Genomic DNA, 22,148 nt, shown 5'->3' with positions numbered 1-22,148 from the left:
TTTACATAGCGCTTTACAAAGGTTTTGTGAGACACTTAGGCTTGTTACAGACTGTCAAAATAAAGCTGCTTGGGGTCTCTTTGGAGGTATGCTGTTTAAATGATGCATGCGTCCTAAGAATCCAGAAGCTGCACCAAAGCTGCACTCCGGTGCTTAGGAATGGAGTGTGGCTTTGGCGCAACCTCCGGACTCTTAGGACCCATGCATCATTTAAACACCATACCTCCAAAGAGACCCCAAGCAGCTTTATTTTGGCAGTCTGGAACAGGCCCCAGCCTTTTTTGTCAGAGAACTTTGGTGCCATAATAAACTACCATTCCCAGGATTCCCTAGCACTGAGCCAGAGCAGTTAAAGCAGTCTCAAACTGGATTATTTCTGCAGTGTGTTTTGGAATGAAGGTTGTTTGTTCCAACAGTACTAGGATCGAGGTGATTTAACTTGTGTAGATTCAGCCAGGGTCCTCCAGTCCAAATAATGCGCACTCTTGTATCACAGAAGTATTTATTCAAGTGTAAGATAGATAGTAAATTAATGCCTGCATGGAAAGTATGTGAGGACACCTACTAGAGTTCAACTGTCATAGAATCATAGAGTTGGAAGAGACTCCAAGGGCCATCCAGTCCAACCCCCTGCCATGCAGGAACTCTCAATCAAAGCATACCCAACACATTGACCATCCAGCCTCTGTGTTGCTTTTAAATCTGTGAAGCACTGTGCAGTATACGAAGTCACTCACCTGAAGTATTCACTTTACTAGCCAGCCCAGGAGGTAAATACGAGGTCACAAGATCTGGCCTATAAATTAGACAACACATTTGTTTTAACACGGTGATAGCGTAACAATGCAACCACTTTTGACTTTTTACAATCTATTTTGAAAGTTTCATCACACCAACAATATTTGGTGGCGGTGCCAAGATTTTGGCAGCAGCCAAAAGGGCTAGGCAGCACAAAGAGAAGAGATCGTGCAGCCTATGTAATACTATCTGTGTCTTAAGAGACATCTTACCTACCCTTTATTAATGGTCAGACACCTGGGAAGGGAGCTCAAGTGCTGAACATGAAACCTGGCAATGGTAACACCCCCGTCAAACTCCATGCTTTGGTCATAGCCATATCACTATCGTATTCACACATGTGCAAGTAGGGTTTATGAAAGGGGCAAAAGCTGTTCTTGGCATCCCCTGTGAAGGTGGCTAATGTCTTCCAAAAGCCTCCATACATGAGTCAAATTTAATGTTTCCCCATTTGGAAACTTTACCTTATTGCAATAAGTCACAAAACCAGCAAGATAAAGGTGAAGCCATACATTTTTTGTATAGTTAAAAGAGCTTACTTCTTCACAATAAATTTGATCTTTCCACTGCCACGGACAATTCTTTCCAGCCGCGGGATCCCAAACCATGTAGGGCTTCGAAACGGGATGCCTTCTGGCAAACCCTCTACGTACAAATGCTCAGGGTTTGACTCAAAGACAGGGTAAGGAACCTTCACTGCTTCGCTGAGACCTAGGGCTTGTCCTGGTGGGGGGAAAAGACATTTACAGACGTGGCATGAAATGTGGTTCAGCTTGTCCCGCTTGCCACCTCCAAGGCACATGAGGAGCTAAATAAACCATGGACTTTCCATCACTGTGAAAACCATGTTACGTGAAAACCATGTTGTTACATGATGCTCTCCTGACAAGGCAGAATAATGAACTATCCTTTTTCACTGGCTTATGACCGCACTGTATTCATGTATTTATTTTAAACATTTAGAAAACAGTAGAATTGGGAGAAAGATATTGTGCGCTAATGACAAGTAAACCAAGGAGACAAAGTCTATGGTTTCTTTAGTTGCTCTCCCTTATCCAAAATACTTGGGACCAGAGGTGTTTTGGATTTCAGAGTTTTTCAGATTCTGAAATATTCGTATGTACACTTGTTGCTCCATATGCGCTAGGGTTAGGGGCACATGACCCCCGCGAATATGGGAAAACTGCAATAACAAAAACAGTGCAACTCTGTGGTCAACATCTGACAGACACTGACCATAGAACTGCCCTGGAGGAGCTACAAAGGCCTAGTAGAGTATCCTCTCTAGGAATCTCTAGGTCCTCCAGGGCAACTCTGTGGTCAACGTCCGACAGACACTGACCATGGAACTGCGTTGGAGGAGCTACAAAGGCCTAGTAGAGTAATCTATCTAGGAATCTCTAGGTCCTCCAGCGCAACTCTGTGGTCAATGTCCAACAGACACTGACCATAGAACTGTGCTGGAGGAGCAACAAAGGCCTAGTAGAGTATTCTCTCTAGGAATCTCTAGGTCTTTCAGTGCAACTTTTACTTAAAGTTGACCATAGAGTTGCACTGGAGGACCTAGAGATTCCTAGAGAGAACATATTAATCAAATCCATGAATAATCAAATCCGCAAATATCAACGCCATTCTGCGTGAAACAGAATTTGTGTACACTGAACCTTCGGAAAGCAAAGGTGTCACTATCTCAGCCACCCATGTGGACAATTTTGGAAGAGTTCAGAATCCCTGATAAGGGAGACTCAACCTGTTATAGCGACACATCCAAATTGTTAACTTACCAAACTTTAGATTAAATATCTCTTCAACCTGCTTCCTCAGTTTTGTAATTCTGACATTCCAATCTTCTTTCACTGGGATTTTAAAAAACAAACCACCAAGAAACAATTAATATCTTTACCATCATATAACAACTAGGTGAACAATTCATTCAAACTTGCCACCTACAAATTTGCGTGTATGTTGCAACAACAAATTTGATATTAATGTATTTATTGGCTACTTTAAAAATGTTTATACGTCTTTTGCATTCCTTTACTATACAGACATATTGCTTTGTAATATTCTGAAATATTTTAAAAGAAACATATTATCCTCTTGGTCTTTCAACTTTTGGTTATCCATTCAAGAGATCCTTTTCTTAAAAGCTCAGGTCTTGCAAACTCAGTTATGGCTTCCTTGAGTCTATAGATCTGCAGCGTGGGCTTGCTTTTTATGCTTTTAATAACCTTTATTAACTTGCTGTACTTGCAGAAACATTATTGATGACACTCCAATGATAAGTCACTTAGGAGCAGGTTTCCCAATCCAGAGCAATCCAGACATTCTGGACTACTCCCTCCATGGTGGCTGGGGATGATGGAAATTGTGATCCAAGACATCTGAGGGTGACCAGGATGGGGAGGCTACTCTAGAGACATTAAAAATAAAAAAGGAAGCTTTTAACCATGCCAAAATGATGTATGAATTGCCATATCACAGTTTGCAGTGAACTGGACAACTAGAGATGGATATTATGGTTTGAAGTGGTTTTTCACACTGACATCATGAATGGACAAACCAGCTGCTTTAGGGTTTTTTTCTGGGCCTGTTATAGCCTGCAATAGGTTTTTAGGGCCAAAATTTGGCTCCTTGACCACTTGAAATTGTCTATCCCTAGAAAATGGACAGGACAAAACCCGAACCAGCTATGATTTGCCTGTAGGTATGGGAACTTACATCATCAGAGAAGCCACAGCTATAAATCTCCAAGAGCCGCCTCTCTTTCTACTATCCTCTTTTCTAATGAGTCATACCTTCTCAAGATGTGGCCAAAGTCAGGAATAAACTCTTCTAGAACATGGCCACATAGCCCCAAAAAACCCACAAAAACCCATAGATGCTGGCCATGAAAGCCTTTGACTTCACATTACAACAGCTTTAGTTTCGGCATCTTGGTTTCCAGGGAGGGTTCAAGTTTAATCTGTTCAAGGACCCATTTATTTGTCTCTTTGGTTGTCCACGGTATCCTTAGCACTCTTCTCCTCCAGCACCACATCTCAAATGCGTTGATTTTCTTTCTGTCAGGTTTCTTTACTGTCCAACTCTTACATCTGTACATGGTCATGGGAAATGGCAATTCTAACCTTTGTGCTCAGTTGTATATCTTTACACTTTAGGGCAGTGGTTCCCAACCTGGGGGTCGGGACCCCTTTGGGGGTCGAACAACCTTTTTACAGGGGTCACCTAAGACCATTGGAAAACACATATTTGCATGTAGCAATGGAAATAATTTTATGGTTGGGGGTCACCACAACATGAGGAACTGTATTAAAGGGTCACAGCGTTAGGAAGGCTGAGAACCACTGCTTTAGGGTCTTACCTCGTTCCTTCATGGCAGCCCAATAATGCCTGGTAATGCTTTAAAAACATGGAAGAAGGCAGTAGAAAAGTGGGGAAGGATGAGACCACATTACAGGTGGGTGGACTCAACCAAAAAGCGCCAAGTGTGCAAGACCTGAGCATGGCTGTAGATAACAGGGCGACTTGGAGGTCTCCCATTCATAGGGTCAACCAAAAAGCGCCAAGTGTGCAAGACCTGAGCATGGCTGTAGATAACAGGGCGACTTGGAGGTCTCCCATTCATAGGGTCAACCAAAAAACGCCAAGTGTGCAAGACCTGAGCATGGCTGTAGATAACAGGGCGACTTGGAGGTCTCCCATTCATAGGGTCAACCAAAAAGCGCCAAGTGTGCAAGACCTGAGCATGGCTGTAGATAACAGGGCGACTTGGAGGTCTCCCATTCATAGGGTCAACCAAAAAGCGCCAAGTGTGCAAGACCTGAGCATGGCTGTAGATAACAGGGCAACTTGGAGGTCTCCCATTCATAGGGTCAACCAAAAAGCGCCAAGTGTGCAAGACCTGAGCATGGCTGTAGATAACAGGGCGACTTGGAGGTCTCCCATTCATAGGGTCAACCAAAAAGCGCCAAGTGTGCAAGACCTGAGCATGGCTGTAGATAACAGGGCGACTTGGAGGTCTCCCATTCATAGGGTCGCCATAAGTCCAAGTCAACTTGATGGCAGTTGACAACAGCAATCAAAAAGATGTCTCACGTATACGTTCCACATATGTAGAGATTTCCAATCTAACTGTACCAACAGAGCCAATGGCAGTATAGAATATCCCTGCTCAGCCTCATCGGACATATTCCATTAAGTCAGTCAAGAATCTGACATGGACAAACTGCATGGCAATAAAGACATGATTCTTAGCAATAGACAACTTTCCCATCCATCTTCAGCCCCGTCTGAAGCACAAACCTTACCAGGCATGTTTGTCCTTGGCTGAGTAACCTCTGTAGGAGAGACTGTTAGTAGGTCTGGCCTATAATTTAAACAAAAAAGTTACTAATAGTGATAATGTAGTAGTCTTTACCATGCAAATCTTGAAGGCTTGTTCTGTAAAATATATCCCCTGAATTACTAACCCACATGCTCTATGCTATGAAAATGAATTTCTATCGAACTCATCAAACTGCAGCTAAAAGCAATGCATCTTAAAGTGCAAAATAATAAAAGACTGGCCTAAGAGTTTCCACAAGCCCATTTGAAACACATAAAGTAATAATCCACAAGATGAAATGCATATATACAGATCTCAGAGTAAACATGGTAACACCCAAAGTCATGTTTTATTGTTTGCAGCATCATAAAAAGCACCCTCAAACACCTTTAGTCCTATCATGTGGCAATCCTGAAGTAATGTGGCAGAAACACATCCAAGCAAGGCTTCTGATATCGGAAGAATCAATTCAAGGATGAAGGAGATCTCTTCTAACAGAGGCAAACGACTGGATCGATCAGAAACAGCAAATTACTAGCACTGCTTACTGGAAACTGTCTGGGCCCCAAACCCAGACAGAACTGTGGCCTCTCACAAGACATTCATAGCCTCTTAACACTGATCAACTTGGTGGAGTTGTATTTTGGCATGGCAAGATGTAATCTCAAAATAATGAAATGCAAAGGTAGTTAGTTCTCTTACTTTTTTATTACAAATTTTATCCTGTTGCCCACTTGTAGTATTTTCTCCAGCCGAGGGATTCCATACCAGGACGGACTGCGAAATGGGATATTCTCTGGCAGGCCCTCCACATAAAGATCAGTGGGGTGTGCCTCAAATTTTTGGTAAGGCACAGCTTTGGGTTCAGTGCTTCCCAGGGCCTCGGCTGTTAAAAGAGATAAAGTCACATAAATCTCACGTTCATAGCAGGAGCAATGTTCAAACATGGAATACCCTGATGTTTTGCTCCCTTTCTTAGGTCTTAGCTTCTACATTACATTCATAAGTAAGAATGCTGTGCTGGCCAGTGAATCTCTTCTTTTTAGAATCATAGAGTTAGAAGAGACCCCAAGGGCCATCTAGTCCAACCCCCCCCCGCCATGCAGGAACTCTCAATCAAACCATCCAGCCTCTGTTTAAAGACTTCCAAGGAGGGAGACTCCACTATACTCCAAGGGAGTGTGTCCCATGATTGAACAGCCCTTACTGTCAGGAAGTTCCTCCTAATGTTGAGGTGGAATCTCATTTCCTGGAGCTTGCATCCATTGTTCTGGGTCCTGTTCTCTAGAGCAGCAGAAAACAAGCTTGCTCTCTCCTCAGTATGACATCCCTTCAAATACCTGAACAGGGCTATCATATCACCTCTTAACCTTCTCTTCTCCAGGTTAAACATCCCTAGCCCCCTGAGTCTTTCCTCATAGGGCATGGTTTCCAGACCCTTCACCATTTTAGTCACCCTCCTTTGGACATGCTCCAGCTTCTCAAAATAAATTTTAGTGACCAAAACTGGACACAGTATTATTCCAGGTGGGGCCTGACCAAAGCAGAATAGAGTGGCACTATTACTTCCCTTGATCTAGACACTATACTTCTATTGATACAGCCTAAAATCGCATTGGCTTTTTTAGCTGCCTCATCGCACTGTTGACTAATGTTCAACTTGTGGTCTAACTCTTAGATCCCTTTCACATGTAGTCTCTTAAAGCCAGGTGTCCCCATCCTATATCAATGCATTTCATCTTCCCGCGCTAAGTGCAGTGCCTTACATTTCTCCATGTTGAATTTCATTTTGTTAGCTTTGGCCCAGCTTTTTTCAAAGTGCATTTGAGGAGTGAGAATTTACACCTAATCCAGGATCTTCACTGGATTCTACCTGCTTGCATTACAGCCGGAAATCTGTGGGGAATGCAAGGCCCCATATTCTTCCAGAACTACTTTCATGAGATTGCATTCCTGGTCTTCCTTTCACACAAAGAGAGAAAGACAACGCTGGGAGGGAGTGTGTTTGCACCGCTGCTCTGTGTGTTCCTTTTGTTATTAAAACAGTTGCTTCTCTTACTGAGCCAGATCCATGTTTAACCACTTGATCTGCCGCTGTCAAATCTGAGAATGCCTCATTTTGACCATTTGTGCTCCTGATTCAAACAAGGAAATGTTGAACTTGCCACAGCTGTGAACCAATCCTCATCCTTTCACGGCTGGTAAATGGAAAGTGAACTCTGTCTGAAGGCATGCCAGTTCTCAAACTACCCTGTCCATCCTCTGCCTCCCAAAGTGCTGTCGAGTGGACTTACCAAATTTTCTGCAGAACAGCTGATCTACCATCTTCCTTAGCTTCGTGATTCGAGCATACCACTCTTCTTTCACTATCATCAGTAGTATTACCAAAAAGAAAAAGGGAAAAAAAAGACTTTATTAACATAGTTAACATTTCCAAGACAAATGGAAAGTTGGACTTACTGTGAAGATTCTTTTTCAGCAGTGGGAAGGAGGTCAGTCTGGAGTGGGTTATTCCCTCTTGCTACTCCAGTAACAGGGCTAACCAATTTGATATTTCAGCCTTCTGAGTCCTTTGAGCAGTGGTTCTCAACCTTGGGTCCTCCGGGCATTTTAGACTTCAGCTCCCAGAATCCCTGATCATTTGGGCAAGCTGGCTGGGACTTCTGGGAGTTGAAATCCAAAACATTAGGAGACCCAAAGATTGAGAACCACTGCCTTATAGGGAAGTAACCTGCAGTAACAAGGCATCAGACATTAGATACAGACGGGAAAATCTTAACCACTCATCTAATGTCCAACATGTGCCATTGCTTTTTCCTCTCTGTCTTCAGGTAAAGACAAAATGAAGGTAATCCCACATCTTGTTGGCAGAATCAAAAGATGTATCTACTTGAGGCCTAAAGGTAGGGTCTAATAAAAAAATTACAGGATCAAGAGTCGAAAACACAACGACTGTTCGCTGAGCATGCAACCAACTCAGAAACCCTACAGGGCTCACATAATCTATAAATGTTCCTTACACATGTGCATAGCCTTTTGGACGCACTGCAGGGGTTGCTATTCCTTGCCTCCAACTGCAGCACCCAACATGGCCTCTGAAAGTCCCCTCACAGCCATTTTATGCTCTGAAGGGAGTGGGCAAGATCAGAGAAGTGAAATGATAAGAGCAGTGCTGAAACCACCAAAGGACCCTGGCAGATCTTTGTGCGGCTATAAACATTTTGCATCTGGCTACAGGGATATAGTTGGATGCTTCATTGATCATGTCTGCTCCCTATGAGACATGAAATGGCTGCACAGAGAGGCTTCATAGGCTGCCTGGTAAGCCTAGGTGGAGGTGGTATATGGTTCAGTATGGCATACATCCACATACAGGACTACTATGCCCCTCTGAGCTGTACAGGATTGCAGCAAAGGAACCAATAACAACAAGCAGCACTAACAAGTCACAAAAGAGTAAGAAAAGAAAGCCTTCGCTGAACGCATGCAAGTCTACGCATGCCCAAACCCACATCGCCACAGATGAGGTTTCCTAAGGAGAGTTTCACAGATAGGGCACCTCAATCTAGGACACCAGTTGATACCTCCCTCATCCCAGAAATCGAAGTCAAATGTAATCCAAAAATGATAGCCCATAGTTAGGGCAATCAAATTCATGCACACTTACCTCCTGCTACAGGTTTGTCTAATGGCAGGTCTTCTCGTGTTGAATTTAGCAACTCGTGCCTACAAACATACAAGCAAGCATGTTGTCCTTCCCAGTTTTGTATTACCTGTACTCTTCAGTGTACAAAAAGCCACCCACTAAAACTACGTGATACTCACTATTGTCGATATCAAACAAAGCAGACGGCAAGCTATCAAAGCACCGTCATTTTTATCATATTTTGATTTTTTGGATTAAAAACCAATCCACCAGATCGGGCTACTTAATGATATCAATGAGAGGAAACAAAGCTTTACCACAGAGTTTATACCTCATAGATTTCCTCAGAGACCATGGGATAGTGCCATTATTCCTATTTTACCCATACAGCCACACTGTGAAGTAAACCAAAATTTAGAGATGGCGACAGGGCCAAGCGGGAATTTGAAAGCCGCACTTTCAGATCCAACCCTGGCATTCAATGGCTGATTATTAACTGAAGGTAGGCCCAGCATCAACAGTCAACACTCTTGGGTAGATGCCCGGTCCCAGGCATCTTGGCAGGACTTGCCAGCACTAATGCCTACAAGTCAGTGTATTGTATCAGGAAAGCTATCACTTAAAATTTTCCATAACCCTGTAGGGTTATGTGCTCCAAGGTATTGTGGGAAATTCATAAGAGCACCTTCCTAGCCTCAACAGCTGCTACATCTGCAGAATGCACCAAATGGTATATGATGGGACGACCCTCCAACTTGCAGCCAGTCTTGGCCGCGTGTTGTGTTTCATCTAATCTCTGGAGCTCTCTCAGCTTTCTTCTCTCTTTGTGTGATGTACTGCAGCCCAGTAATATCACCATGCAACGAAACAAGAGCAAAGCATACTCAAATAGAATGGGATAGGCCTGCAAGGCATCCACCTGGCTTCTCTGGACCTAACAGACCCAAAGGGGTAAGATACAGTTGTCACTGTTCTGAGAGAACCTAGAAGAGCAAATGGGTTAACTTAGGCCTGTTCCAGACTGCCAAAATAAAGCTGTTTCGGGTCTCTTTGGAGGTATGCTATTTAAATGATGCATGGGTCCTAAGAGTCCGGAGGTTGCACCAAAGCCACACTCCATTCCTAAGCACAAAATAAAGCTGCTTTTGGTGCAGCTGCCGGATTCTTAGGATGCATGCATCATTTAAATAGCATACTTCCTTAAGTATGCACTTTTAGCTACAATGTCAGTTCTGATATTATTGTGTTTCTTCACCTCCTTTCTACTTTGCCTACTCTGCAGATGATGTGTACAATCCAGGCAGCAGTCACTGTTGGATTATTTGTGGGATGCTTTTTAGGCATTGACGTTTCCCTGAGTCCTGCACTTGCTTAAGCTCAAAACTAAAACAAATCTACCTACTTCTTAATTACAAATCGTATCCGTTCCTTTGCCAGCAAAATCCTTTCGAGGCGAGGGATCCCATAAGTGGAGGGCCTCCGAAAGGGAATTCCTTCTGGCAGTCCTTCCACATACAAATCTTCAACATGAGACTGGAAGAGTGGGTATGGAATAGACACCGGGCCTTTTGCATTAATAGCTTCAGCTTTAATGTAGAAGAGAAGAACAAATGAAACACTGGTTAGCATGGCATGCCAAACTATCTGTTTTTAATGCACAGTGAATATGCATCTATACATGGAACTTGCTTTAAATAAAAGAGAAAATTACCAAGTTTGCAGGCACAACCTAAGACATGAAGTTGAAATGTGAAGTGTGTTAACCTTAGACAAGAATCCAAAGTCTGGTTGTTGTTGTTTTGAACTTCTAATAGATAAACAAGCAAACTGAGGATAAGAATCGGTTATCTGTGTTTTGCTTTCCATCAGTTCAGCCCTCTTGTCTGTGTGTGCAGAGGCAGAGGAATTGTTGCAAGTCTGGTCCCAGTCATAGTTTGGAAACCTAATGTCAGATTGCATTAAAATGTTGTTTTGCCAATTCGGACAAGACTACGCCAACAGACAACAAACGTACTCTACTATTTAGACATTACAGGTCTAGAGTTGTACATCACCCTATAAAAGCAACTGTTCCCTCTTACAGGCAAGGTAAAATAATTCAGCCAGGATCATTCTCCGGAGGAGAAATATAGCAAAGAGAGAGCAACTGACCTACTGGATGAAGTGAACCCTGCCTTGGATTGGAAAAAGAAAGAGAGAAAGAAGAAGGGGGCTTTAGATCTTATTCACCTGGCAGTGCAAACAATGGCCTGTTCCAGACTGCCAAAATAAAGCTGCTTTGGGTCTCTTTGGAGGTATGCTGTTTAAATGATGCATGCATCCTAAGAATCCGGAAGCGGCACCAAAGCTGCCCTCCAGTGCTTAGGAATGGAGTGTGGCTTTGGCGCAACCTCCGGACTCTTAGGACCCAGGCATCATTTAAATAGCATACCTCCAAAGAGACACGAAGCAGCTTTATTCTGGCAGTCTGTAACAGGCCAATGAAACTTTTCCTTCCACATTTCTAGTCTTCCAGAGGAGACATGGGATGTTACTGGACCACAGTTCACTCAGAACGGTCTCCATCTAACTTCAGAACTGCCTGGACTCTACACCAGACAATGAATGATAAATGGAACATAAAGGAAATAGTATCAGGAGAATTTTAGGCTCAAAGTTTGGACGGGGAAGGATTTCAGGGACCTCTGAAGTTGGAGGTTTGGCTGATTTGCCATCCAGTAGCAGAAAAAACGCTACTGTCTCTCCGGCTAATATTTTGTTATTCTCCTTCCTCTTCTCCCCTCAACAAAAACCACAAGCTCCATTCATCGGAGCTTAAATATTTTTTTGCAACATTTTCAGAGGGCTAGAGGAGCTGCCATAAGGAGGAGTGAAGTCTACTTCTGGCAGCACAGTTGCACGCACCTGAATCTGGATCCAACCACACATTAGTGCTGGTCTAACCCTCATATAAAATTCAGAGCCCAAGCTAGAAAAATATTGACCTCTCATTGAAGAGACATGCAGTGCCTATTGCTACCTCTCTAATTCTACAAAACCAAAACGGCTACAAACACCCTCCTTGGACAACAGTAGGACAACATGACATAAGAATTCAGACTCAATGTGATGTGGAATACAACACTTTGGAGGAGATAAAGAGAGTGTGTGAACACATACCGTATTTTCTTTCAAATAACTCTTCAACTTGTTTCCTCAAGTCTGTGATGCGAGCGTTCCACTTCTCTGAAAGGAAAAATAATGTTAGCCCAGTAGAAGATATATCAAGCTTCCCATATATTAACCATGCAATTATGGATTCTGTAATCCTGTTTTCCATGCATAAATATCAAAGGTAAACCCTTTAAAGGAAACATTCTGGAGACTTTAAAAATCTATGGCCTGTTAACAGACTGCCAAAATAAAGCTGCTTTGAGTCTCTTTGGAGGTATGCTATTTAAATGATGCATGGGTCCTAAGAGTCCGGAGGTTGCGCCAAAGCCACACTCCATTCCTAAGCACTGGAGGGCAGCTTTGGTGCAGCTTCCGGATTCTTAGGATGCATGCCTCATTTAAACAGCATACCTCCAAAGAGATCCGAAGCAGCTTTATTTTGGTAGTCTGTAGTTCTTCATCTTGAGAGTCTAAGAGCCCATACAGACAGGCCAAAATAAAGCTGCTTTGGGTCAATTTGGAGGTATGCTGTTTAAATGATGCATGCATCCTAAGAGGCCGGAAGCCAAGCCAAAGTCACGCTCCAGTTCTTAAGATGCACGTGTCATTTAAACAGCATACCTCCAAAGTGATCCGAAGCAGCTTTATTTTGGCCTGTCTGTAGGGGCCCTAAGTATACGCAACAACATTTGCACCCACCTGAACTGGCTGAAACTGGTCCAGCAAAATGGGTAAGGAGGAGAAATGAAGGGCCACGTCACCCTAAAACTTACCGAAATTGAATTCCCTAGCTTTTCTTCTTCCAGCGTTGGCAGCATCGTTGATGACTTCTGTGTTCTTTGTTTTCTTATGGGGCGGCAAGTAGTCATCATCGTCTTCAGACAGAAAAACACACAGATGCATCACAGCTGCTGTTATGCCATGGGTGAATGTCTTTCAAGATACCATGGCTTCAATTCAAATTCTCGGATGCTGGAGTAAGCTATTCCACAGCTAGGAATGCGGCATGCATTAGGTTTAATGGTCAGAGCCTGGCATCTAACTTACTCATTCAACATTCGAATTATGCAAAGAGAATGAAAACATGCAATGTAAGCTCCACTTTCAAGGAGGCTCTCTTTTAATCGTAAGAGACACCAAGCAACTCTACTGTGGAGCTTCGGTACTAAATAAATCGAATTTAACCAATTTAACGAAACGAGATGAATTTAGAAAAAGAAAATAAGTAACACGATGAAGCATCTCCCAGATCCAGCAGTTCAATAATAAAAAGGGCTGGCTAAAGAATATAGCGTGTGACTGAGAATGAGGAGACAGAAAGCTGGTTTCTATTCCAATACCAAACACAGAAACAGAAATTGCAAGCAACAAGGAAAAGACGGGAAAAAGCTGAAAAGACTTTTGAAATGGGTTTTATATGCAGAATAATACTAATGCGTGGAGTTAAATCTGCTGAGATGAATCATTCATTCCAAAAGGAAAAGAAAATGGAAACCTATGTCGGCAGGGAGAGTGTTAAACTGCACATTTAATGATACAAACATCAGCTCTAAGATTACTGTGAAGACAAATGCATCTGAGGAAGGAGACCCAAGTCTACAAAAGCTCATGCTGCCAACTTCTTTCTTTCAGTTAGTCTTAAAAGATGTTAGAAGATCTCTCTACATGTGAAGACAAAGAGAAAGTTGGATGCCAAAGGTCCATAGCACACACTGGATGGTTCTATCAGTTTTGCTTTTGGGTCTCTCCTTGTTTAGACCCCAAACATTGCCATGTTTAAAGAAAGAGCCAAAAGACTACTGAAAGCCAGATGGAGAGATGCTCCAGTGAATGGGGTCAGTCAACAAAACAGAGAACTGCCATCACAGGACTTGCACTCTTATGCTTCAATCGGTTTATTCTTTAAAACAAATTAATGGATTGGCATAAAACTGAAAAGAGACAGAAACATTTACAGGCTATGGATCCTGAAAGTGAACGATCTGGCATTGCTATTCCACTCCATCATGCCTCTTCTTCTATCAGCACTTCAAACAGATAGTGCAAGGGAGATAAGCAAACAAGTGTCCAAGGGTCCAGTCTCACCAACTTTATTCACGAAGTCCGTCATGATATCGAGGCTGTCGTCCCTTGGCTACTCATGCCAGAAAAGCTATCCACAATCTTACAGGGAGAAGCATGCTTCTGAAATACCCCACTACATAAGCAAGAGTACTGGCAACTCACTTCCCAAAAGCTCTCTCAAGGGTCTTTTCGACAACCCTGAACTCAGCAGCAAAATTTAGTCCAAACATAAATGAAGCTTTGGCAGAGGGCTTCCCCGAATTTTCTCAGCAGAGTTCAACCAACTTGGCCGCTCACTTTGCAAGCCCTAGTACAGAAACTATGAGCATGCACCAGCAACAGCCAACCTGAGAACCATTTCTAATTTAACCATCTACTTCGGTACTTCAGCTGCCTTCATCTTGCTTGCTTTGTTTCTCCTTTTGTGAGACTAACGTCACTTTTGACACCCATCTACTACACTCATCCCTCCACATTTGCAGCTTTGACTTTTGTGGATTTGGTTATTTTTTTAAAAATATCTTTATTCAAATTTACATAGACCATATTAAAACATACTCGCCTCCAAAGGAGACAGAAACATATCTATAATTCAAAAAATCTTACATAAAACTACCAAACCTACGTTTCCATTCCTTCAACCTTACATTCAAACTCCCATTCTTTTAATCCTTTTCTCTATCTTCATTCTCATTCCTTCTCTATACTTTCTATCCGTACTTCTCCTTCCTTATCTCTTCCATCTTTAACCTTCTTCCTTTCCTTATTTTCTCCTCCTTCTCTTCCTTTCATATCTCTGTCTAACCCTACTCTTCCCATCTCACCCTTCCTCTTCCTTCTTTCTTTCCCCTTCACTTTCTTTACCTTTCCCCTTCACTTCCTTATACATTCTTCACATACTTGTACCTTCTCCCACCGACCTCTTCCATCATCATCTACTCTCTTCTATACTTGATCCCTATCCATCTCTTACCCAAAAAACCTGAGTCGACTTACCCCACGGGTCAATATAAATGCAATATAAATCCCTTCACATTTGCGGCTTTGACTTTTGTGCATTTGATTATTCACAGATTTGATTAATATGTTATCTCTAGGAATATCTAGAACCTCCGGCGCATCTGTATAGCCAACTTTAAGCAAAATTCCCAATGAAGGACCTGGAGATTCCTAAAGAGAACAATCTACTAGGCCTTTGTAGCTCCTCCAGCACAATTCCATGGTCAACGTCTGGCAGATCATAGAATCCTAGAGTTGGAAGAGACCCCAAGGGCCACCCAGTCCAACCTCATTCTGCCATGCAGGAACTCTCAATCAAAGCATCCCTGACAGATGGCCATCCAATCTCTGCTTAAAGACCTCCAAGGAAGAAGACTCCACTACACTCCGAGGAAGGAGTGTGTTCCACTGTCGAACAGCCCTTACGGTCAGGAAGTTCCTCTTAATGTTAAGGTGGAATCTCTTTTCCTGTAGCTTGCATCCATTGCTCCAGGACCTATTCTCTGGAGCAGCAGAAAACAAGCTTGCTCCCTCCTCAATATGACATCCCTTCAAGTATTTAAACAGGGCTATCATATCACCTCTTAACTTTCTCTTCTGCAGGCTAAACATACCCAGAATCACCCTAAGTCTTTCCTCATAGGGCTTCATGGTTTCCAGACCCTTCACCATTTTAGTGGCCCTCCTTTGGACACATGGCTCCAGTTTCTCAATGTCACTCATCTGTTCTTCTACCACAAAATGATATTGGAGATTTCAACTGCACAACAAAGCATATCCAGTTTAAAAAAAAGGCCTACCTCAAAACCACAATACTAACCAGTTTTACTATCTACAGTGTTGTAACCAGATTGTCTGCCTCACTGAAGACCTAACACTGCTAAGAGAAATCTTTCTGAGCATGACAGCTTGCTTCCAGTATTTTGGAAGGATTAGCTTGCGCAATAAAAAAATAAATGCTGTGATATGAGAAGGATGTGTGTTTTTTTCTGTAGGGAGGGGAATGGAGGAGATGTACACAACGCCACACAACTGAGATTCTTCTGAAACAAGTGAGCAAAATAACATTAGCTGAGAAAATGGCCAACCTTCAATGGTCACTTCCACTTCAGGATCCTCACTTGTTTCAGAAGTGGCATGTTGAGAAGAATCTGAAAAAAGCAGAACAAAACACCAAGTCTGAACAAGCGCAGGCACACTGTAAGAGTGGCTTCAGCGCCACAATGGCAAATTGACATGTGTGTTTGCACTATGGATAAAACGCACCCACAAACACATTGCTCAAGTACTTTTTGTCACAAAACGATGGAAGGAAAGTGGGAATTCCTAAGCACTACGTTAGGCAGACAGCGGGTACCGAAAGCTTCCTTCCTTTAGAGTTAGTGGGATTTGTACCATCGCAAATTTTCTCACTCTTACAAGGTGGTCGACACAAGACAAAATTACAATGGCACACGCAAAGTATAAAAATTGCAATACGATAATATGGAGAGGGGAGTGCATTAACACCAAACAGCCAAAATGTTCAGGCTATATCTGGAAAAGGGCATCTTCTTTAAGAGCTCAGGTTAATTCCACTATCTTCTTCGCCTACTGAGTGAGCAAATGTCTTATTTTCAGGTACATTTCTTCCATTTTCACCACTTTTTCACAACATGACAACATGCCAGTACAAGGATGGCGTTCCCATTACGTAAATGCAGACTTGGGAGGTGTGGAAAGTACTACATTATGGTTCTGTCATCCTGGAACATGTTGCTGTTACTCCTTTTCTTAGCCTTGATGCCAGCCAAAAAGAGAGAGAGAGATGAAACCACAAATGACCAGACGACTTTCAAGATACTCGAATGGCCCAGAGGAGGATACAGGTCCCAATGTGGAGATCGCACCAACAATTAGAATCTGGTTCTATTGCCATTATTGCTGGCTCTATCGAAAAGACATGAAGCCACAAGTATCTAGAAGAATGACTCTCCAGACACTCAAATGGCTCAGAGAAGGATACAGGTTCCAATGTAAGATGTCACATCAACAATTGTATCCTAGCTCTATTGCCGTTATTGCTGGCTCTGTCAATGAATCGGATTGCTCCGTCCATTTCTAAATACGCATCGTTTTGCCAGGAGAGATGGAGCATGCAACATTCCAGGATCCATCTTCATTATGAAGCATTACTCAAGAAAGCTCTGGCAAAAAGAAGCAGAGGCAGCGTGGGATGTAGTTTGCTTCCATCTCTCCATGGTGACATAGACAAGAAAGCTCAAACGACTTCTCTAATGGGATTTTTGTCTCCACCACATCTGCCCTTAAAGTTCAGCAAAGGCTGGTTCATGTCACGACTGCAAAAATATTTGCAATGGAAGAAAACTGGGTTCAAAAGCAAATGAACCCAAGAAGATGACTATCCTTCAAAAGCGGTGAGAAATGATATGAAAGCTGTAGCTATACAAAGCCCTGTTTGGAGAGCTCCCCTTGTACTACAGTTTGTCTTGTCCTTTGAATGGGTTTTCTGGCAACGTAATTGACTATATGTACCGTTTCCAGCACCTGCTATAAATGTCATGAAGAAGAGCACAATTGCGTAAGTTATGAAAATCTACAGGGGCCTGTTACGGACTGCCAAAATAAAGCTGCTTGGGGTCTCTTTGGAGGTATGCTGTTTAAATGATGCATGCATCCTAAGAATCCGGAAGCTGCACCAAAGCTGCCCTCCAGTGCTTAGGAATGAAGTGTGGCTTTGGCACAACCTCCGGACTCTTAGGACGCATGCATCATTTAAATAGCATACCTCCAAAGAGACTCAAAGCAGCTTTATTTTGGCAGTCTGGAACAGGCCTAAGACTCCTTCTCATAATACTAAATGGTGGGCTGAATCAGTTCAGTACAAGTCACACACCAATGAGGAAAGCATCTATACATTCATGATCTAGCATGCTCAGAACAGACTCAAGACACAGGAGATACCTATAGAAAAGGAATGTTTAATATAGTAAATGAAATGCAAAAAAACCCTAGAGAACATCCAAGGCATCTGGTCAAGATCCTATAAACGAAGGTTTATTACTGAAAAGACGTACACATTAATATTTCGGGGTACTTGGCAGCAATGTGTGCCTCAATGAAAACAAGCCTGCACAAATTTGTAATGAAAGCCTGTTACAGACAGCCAAAATAAAGCTGCTACGGATCTCTTTGGAGGTATGCTCTTTAAATGATGCATGGGTCCTAAGAGTCCGGAGGTCGCGCCAAAGCCACACTCCATTCCTAAGCACTGGAGGGCAGCTTTGGTGCTGCTTCTGGATTCTTAGGATGCATGCATTATTTAAACAGCATACCTCCAAAGAGACCCAAAGCAGCTTTATTTTGGCAGTTTGTAACAGGCCAAAGAGTCTCTAAAGTCTAATACTGGTCAGTGAAACATATGTCCCTTTCATGCATGAGCCTAAGGCAGTAAACTGTTGCTTTCTATTCTGCAGGTTCCTCCATCCGTTTTCTAAGAAGGCATATTCTCTAATGCATTATTTTTAAAGAATTAACCCACCAGCCGAATGGCTAATCTTGCTCACCGTTTTGGGAATGCAGGTGGATTTTAAACAAGGCTTTTAGTCGATCCCATCTGCAGAATTTCCATTTGCAGATGCAAATCAGGTATAATGTCATTCGTTTCCAGATGCAGCCCAGCGAAAGGTTTAAAAAACGGCAACAACAAAACAGAATTCTGGACAGAACACAGAGATGTTGGGACACACACACACACACACACACACAACTGTTCAAAAATACGGCTGAATGAAGCGGAAGCAGCACAACTGATCAAGCGGACATCTTCCTTATCTTGATATTTTCTCAAGCCCAAGACAGAGACATTCCCAGGGTTCATTTCTAGCGCATAGGGTCAGCTCCATAAGCACCGTGCATGCCAGAAACTAGCCTAATTTTCTGCAGAGGTTTTTCATACCAATAGCAATAGCACTTACATTTTTATACCATTTCTATAGTGCTAAGCACTCTCTAAGCAGCTGACAATCTATAAGTCAATTGCCCCCAATAAACTGGGTACTCATCTTACCAATCTATGAAAGGATGGAAGGCCGAGTCAAGGATCGAACTCACAACGTCTTGGCTAAGGTACCAGTATTTAACCGCTGCGCTACCAGGACTATAAAATAGAAATGATGGCTCACCAAGAAGTCCCTGACCCATACATTTCTTAAATCCATTCTTCATACAACTGCACTCAGCAGTGTGCTAATTCATGGGCTGTTTCATGGAAAGATGCTTCTGAAACACAGTTCATACCCAACCGATTCAGAACCGCTAAACGTTAGGCAGCCTAGAGCTGCTAACACCGCTGCTTTCAAAGCAACTGAAGAGTCGGCTTCTTCTTTTACAAGGACAGAGATGTATTCCCAGGTGCTGCAATGTCCTTCACTTCAATAAGCATTCAAACTGGTTATCTTAAACATTTTTCCCCTACCATACTGGGCTAGCAAACTCTTAAATTATGAAGTCGTCCTTAATCTGGGGCATTTAGGCCTGTTACAGACTGCCAAAATAAAGCTGCTTCGGGTCTCTTTGGAGGTATGCTGTTTAAATGATGCATGGGTCCTAAGAGTCCGGAGGTTGCGCCAAAGCCACACTCCATTCCTAAGCACTGGAGGGCAGCTTTGGTGCTGCTTCTGGATTCTTAGGACCCATGCATCATTTAAACAGCATACCTCCAAAGAGACCCAAAGCAGCTTTATTTTGGCAGTCTGGAACAGGCCTTAGTCTCAACCTTAACTTCAAAACCACAAATTATTCCTTCTGTTTCTAAACTTATCGGACTGTGCAATAGTGTTACCTCCTCGGAGATGCTACATACTACAAAGTAAAAACCACCACATGTCATGGATGCAGAAACAGAAAGGAGAAGGCCAACTTTGTTAGTTAGCGCTTGTTTCTGTGGCTTACTAGGAGATATCGGAAGAGAAAAAAAGATCTTATTTCAAATGCTTCTCAGTAGTTATTTACAACAAACATGCAGGGTCACAATTCATGGGAGGAAAATAAAAACACAACCATGTGGAATATGGGGGGAAAAAAGAATACAAGTCACAGATGCAATGGATACGTTTTGCACTAAGGACTCCTTTAAAACACCTTCCCGGAGATTATTTTCTAGAATTTAAAAAGATGTACGTATCTCTAACCTTCTATTGGCAATTCCACATCTGTTCCTTCACTGCAATCGGAACCCTGGTTGTTCCCTTTATAAACATAAATATAAACATACCATCATACAAAAGAGGAGGATGCTAGTTAAGACGAGAAATGTCAGAATCAGTATCTCAGTCGAAGCGGAAATCGTATGACACTATGGCCTGTTCCAGACTGCCAAAATAAAGCTGCTTGGGGTCTCTTTGGAGGTATGCTATTTAAATGATGCATGGGTCCTAAGAGTCCGGAGGTTGCGCCAAAGCCACACTCCATTCCTAAGCACTGGAGGGCAGCTTTGGTGCAGCTTCCAGATTCTTAGGATGCATGCATCATTTAAACAGCATACCTCCAAAGAGACCCCAAGCAGCTTTATTTTGGCGGTTTGTAACAGGCACAGGAGTCCATGCGCAGGGGCCATGCTAATCTCTCCACTCCCTTATGCGCTCTCATATAAAACTGAAGGATGTCGAACTCTCCGCAGACGGTGCCCGTTGTGAAATGAAAAAGCATTGATTCAAGTTATACACACAATTTGGACAGTACGGTGCTTGGAAGCAGATGACGCTGGAACAAAATGCTTCCATTTTCTGACATAACGCCATCAATCCTTTTATTACATGTAAAAACCTTTCTCCTGCCAGACTTACCGAGGTGAACGGTTACTCAAAAAACTAAGATACGTGATTCAAAATACCCCAAATTTGATTCTGATAAGTAACTGTATGCCTGTATGAATTTTCTCAGATCACAGGATCCAAAGAAGGAAGGTATCTCTCTCTAAACCAAGTCTCAAGCTAGGCAAGGGAAAAGACAGGGAGGAATCACACGTCTCTTTCTCAAATCTGGACCATGGATGTCAAAACAAGTTTGGAAGTACCCCTGGCTACTGAGGCGTCAATGTTGTTGTGAGAAACAGCACTGGGATGATGAACAAGTGAATTGCTGTACCTGTGTAAGACTTTGCCATGGCGATTTTCTCATCAATCGCCGAAGTTTGGGAAGGACCTGCTTTGGTAAACAAAGACAGCCATAAAAAAAACACTTTCCAAGACTTTCCTCTTGCTATTATGAGAGAGCATGCTCAGCTGAACCACCAAACTGGAGAAACAAATGACTGTTTCACAGGATTACAGCAAGAGGATCTTCCAGATCTAGGTCATGGAACGGCAACTCAGCGCAGACATACCGCCCAACTCACCGTGTTTGAGTTCCTAAAGGTATATCACAGCATAGAGCTGCTTTGTCTGCTTTTATTCCCATGCGCTCGGCGTTTCAGCTCTTAGGCATGTATTTCTTGAGATGCAGCAACTGCCATAGACAGGTTTGTCAGCCCATCACATGGAACCATAGCTCAGAATGTGTAAGTAACTAGTTTCAAAATGTGAGTTATTTGTAATTAATCCATTTACTAATAATGAAGGTATGTTTATGTACCATAATGACCATAGCATAATGACTTGTTTCCTCTTAATCAATAACGAGAAAACAGAATGATCAACTGCTGGTGTATTTATCTTCCAATACAGAAGATTTAAAAAGAAAAAGGAAAAAAAGCCTGTTCCAGACTGCCAAAATAAAGCTGCTTGGGGTCTCTTTGGAGGAATGCTGTTTAAATGATGCATGCATCCTAAGAGTCCGGAAGCTGCACCAAAGCTGCCCTCCAGTGCTTAGGAATGGAGTGTGGCTTTGGCGCGACCTCCAGACTCTTAGGACCCATGCATCATTTAAAGAGCATACCTCCAAAGAGACCCCAAGCAGCTTTATTTTGGCAGTCTGGAACAGGCTCACAAAATGAATACACATTAAAGAACCATGACAATTTCTTTTGTAGTAAGAGAATTCTCCTGTTCTTTGAGAACGAATTCTCCTATAGAATAGGCTTGTATTTCAGAAGTATTCAAGGTATATTTTTTCATGTTTAAAATACCCATACCTGTATATTATTCTGGAGTATCAGAGGTC

General features: G+C 42.6%; 1 protein-coding gene across 8 annotated transcripts in view; it reads right to left on the bottom strand.

The window, feature by feature from the left end:
• The window catches only part of LOC149287140 (general transcription factor II-I-like), a 58,078-nt gene that overhangs the window by 15,303 nt on the left and 20,627 nt on the right, over positions 1–22,148 (bottom strand). For 3 of the 8 annotated variants that reach the window (XM_089493462.1, XM_089493465.1, XM_089493470.1), the window contains exons 11-23: positions 21,135–21,194; positions 20,180–20,236; positions 16,076–16,138; positions 12,698–12,799; positions 11,931–11,996; positions 10,174–10,357; positions 8,793–8,851; positions 7,420–7,491; positions 5,828–6,011; positions 5,109–5,167; positions 2,583–2,654; positions 1,338–1,521; positions 738–796 (exon numbers count right to left, since the gene is read on the bottom strand). In XM_089493462.1, the coding sequence (XP_089349588.1) occupies positions 738–796; positions 1,338–1,521; positions 2,583–2,654; positions 5,109–5,167; positions 5,828–6,011; positions 7,420–7,491; positions 8,793–8,851; positions 10,174–10,357; positions 11,931–11,996; positions 12,698–12,799; positions 16,076–16,138; positions 20,180–20,236; positions 21,135–21,194 (1,221 nt within the window). The remainder of the gene's footprint in view (positions 1–737; positions 797–1,337; positions 1,522–2,582; positions 2,655–5,108; positions 5,168–5,827; positions 6,012–7,419; positions 7,492–8,792; positions 8,852–10,173; positions 10,358–11,930; positions 11,997–12,697; positions 12,800–16,075; positions 16,139–20,179; positions 20,237–21,134; positions 21,195–22,148) is intronic. The other 5 variants (XM_089493464.1, XM_089493463.1, XM_089493467.1 and 2 more) reach the window with 5 other exon arrangements.

The sequence above is a fragment of the Sceloporus occidentalis genome, unplaced genomic scaffold, assembly GCF_023333645.1.
Source record: "Sceloporus occidentalis isolate IW3139 unplaced genomic scaffold, rSceOcc1.0.p SCAF_64, whole genome shotgun sequence".
In the NCBI taxonomy this organism is placed as follows: domain Eukaryota; kingdom Metazoa; phylum Chordata; class Lepidosauria; order Squamata; family Phrynosomatidae; genus Sceloporus; species Sceloporus occidentalis.
Note: the sequence above shows the minus strand (reverse complement) of the source record. Positions and strands in the feature narration are given on the sequence as shown.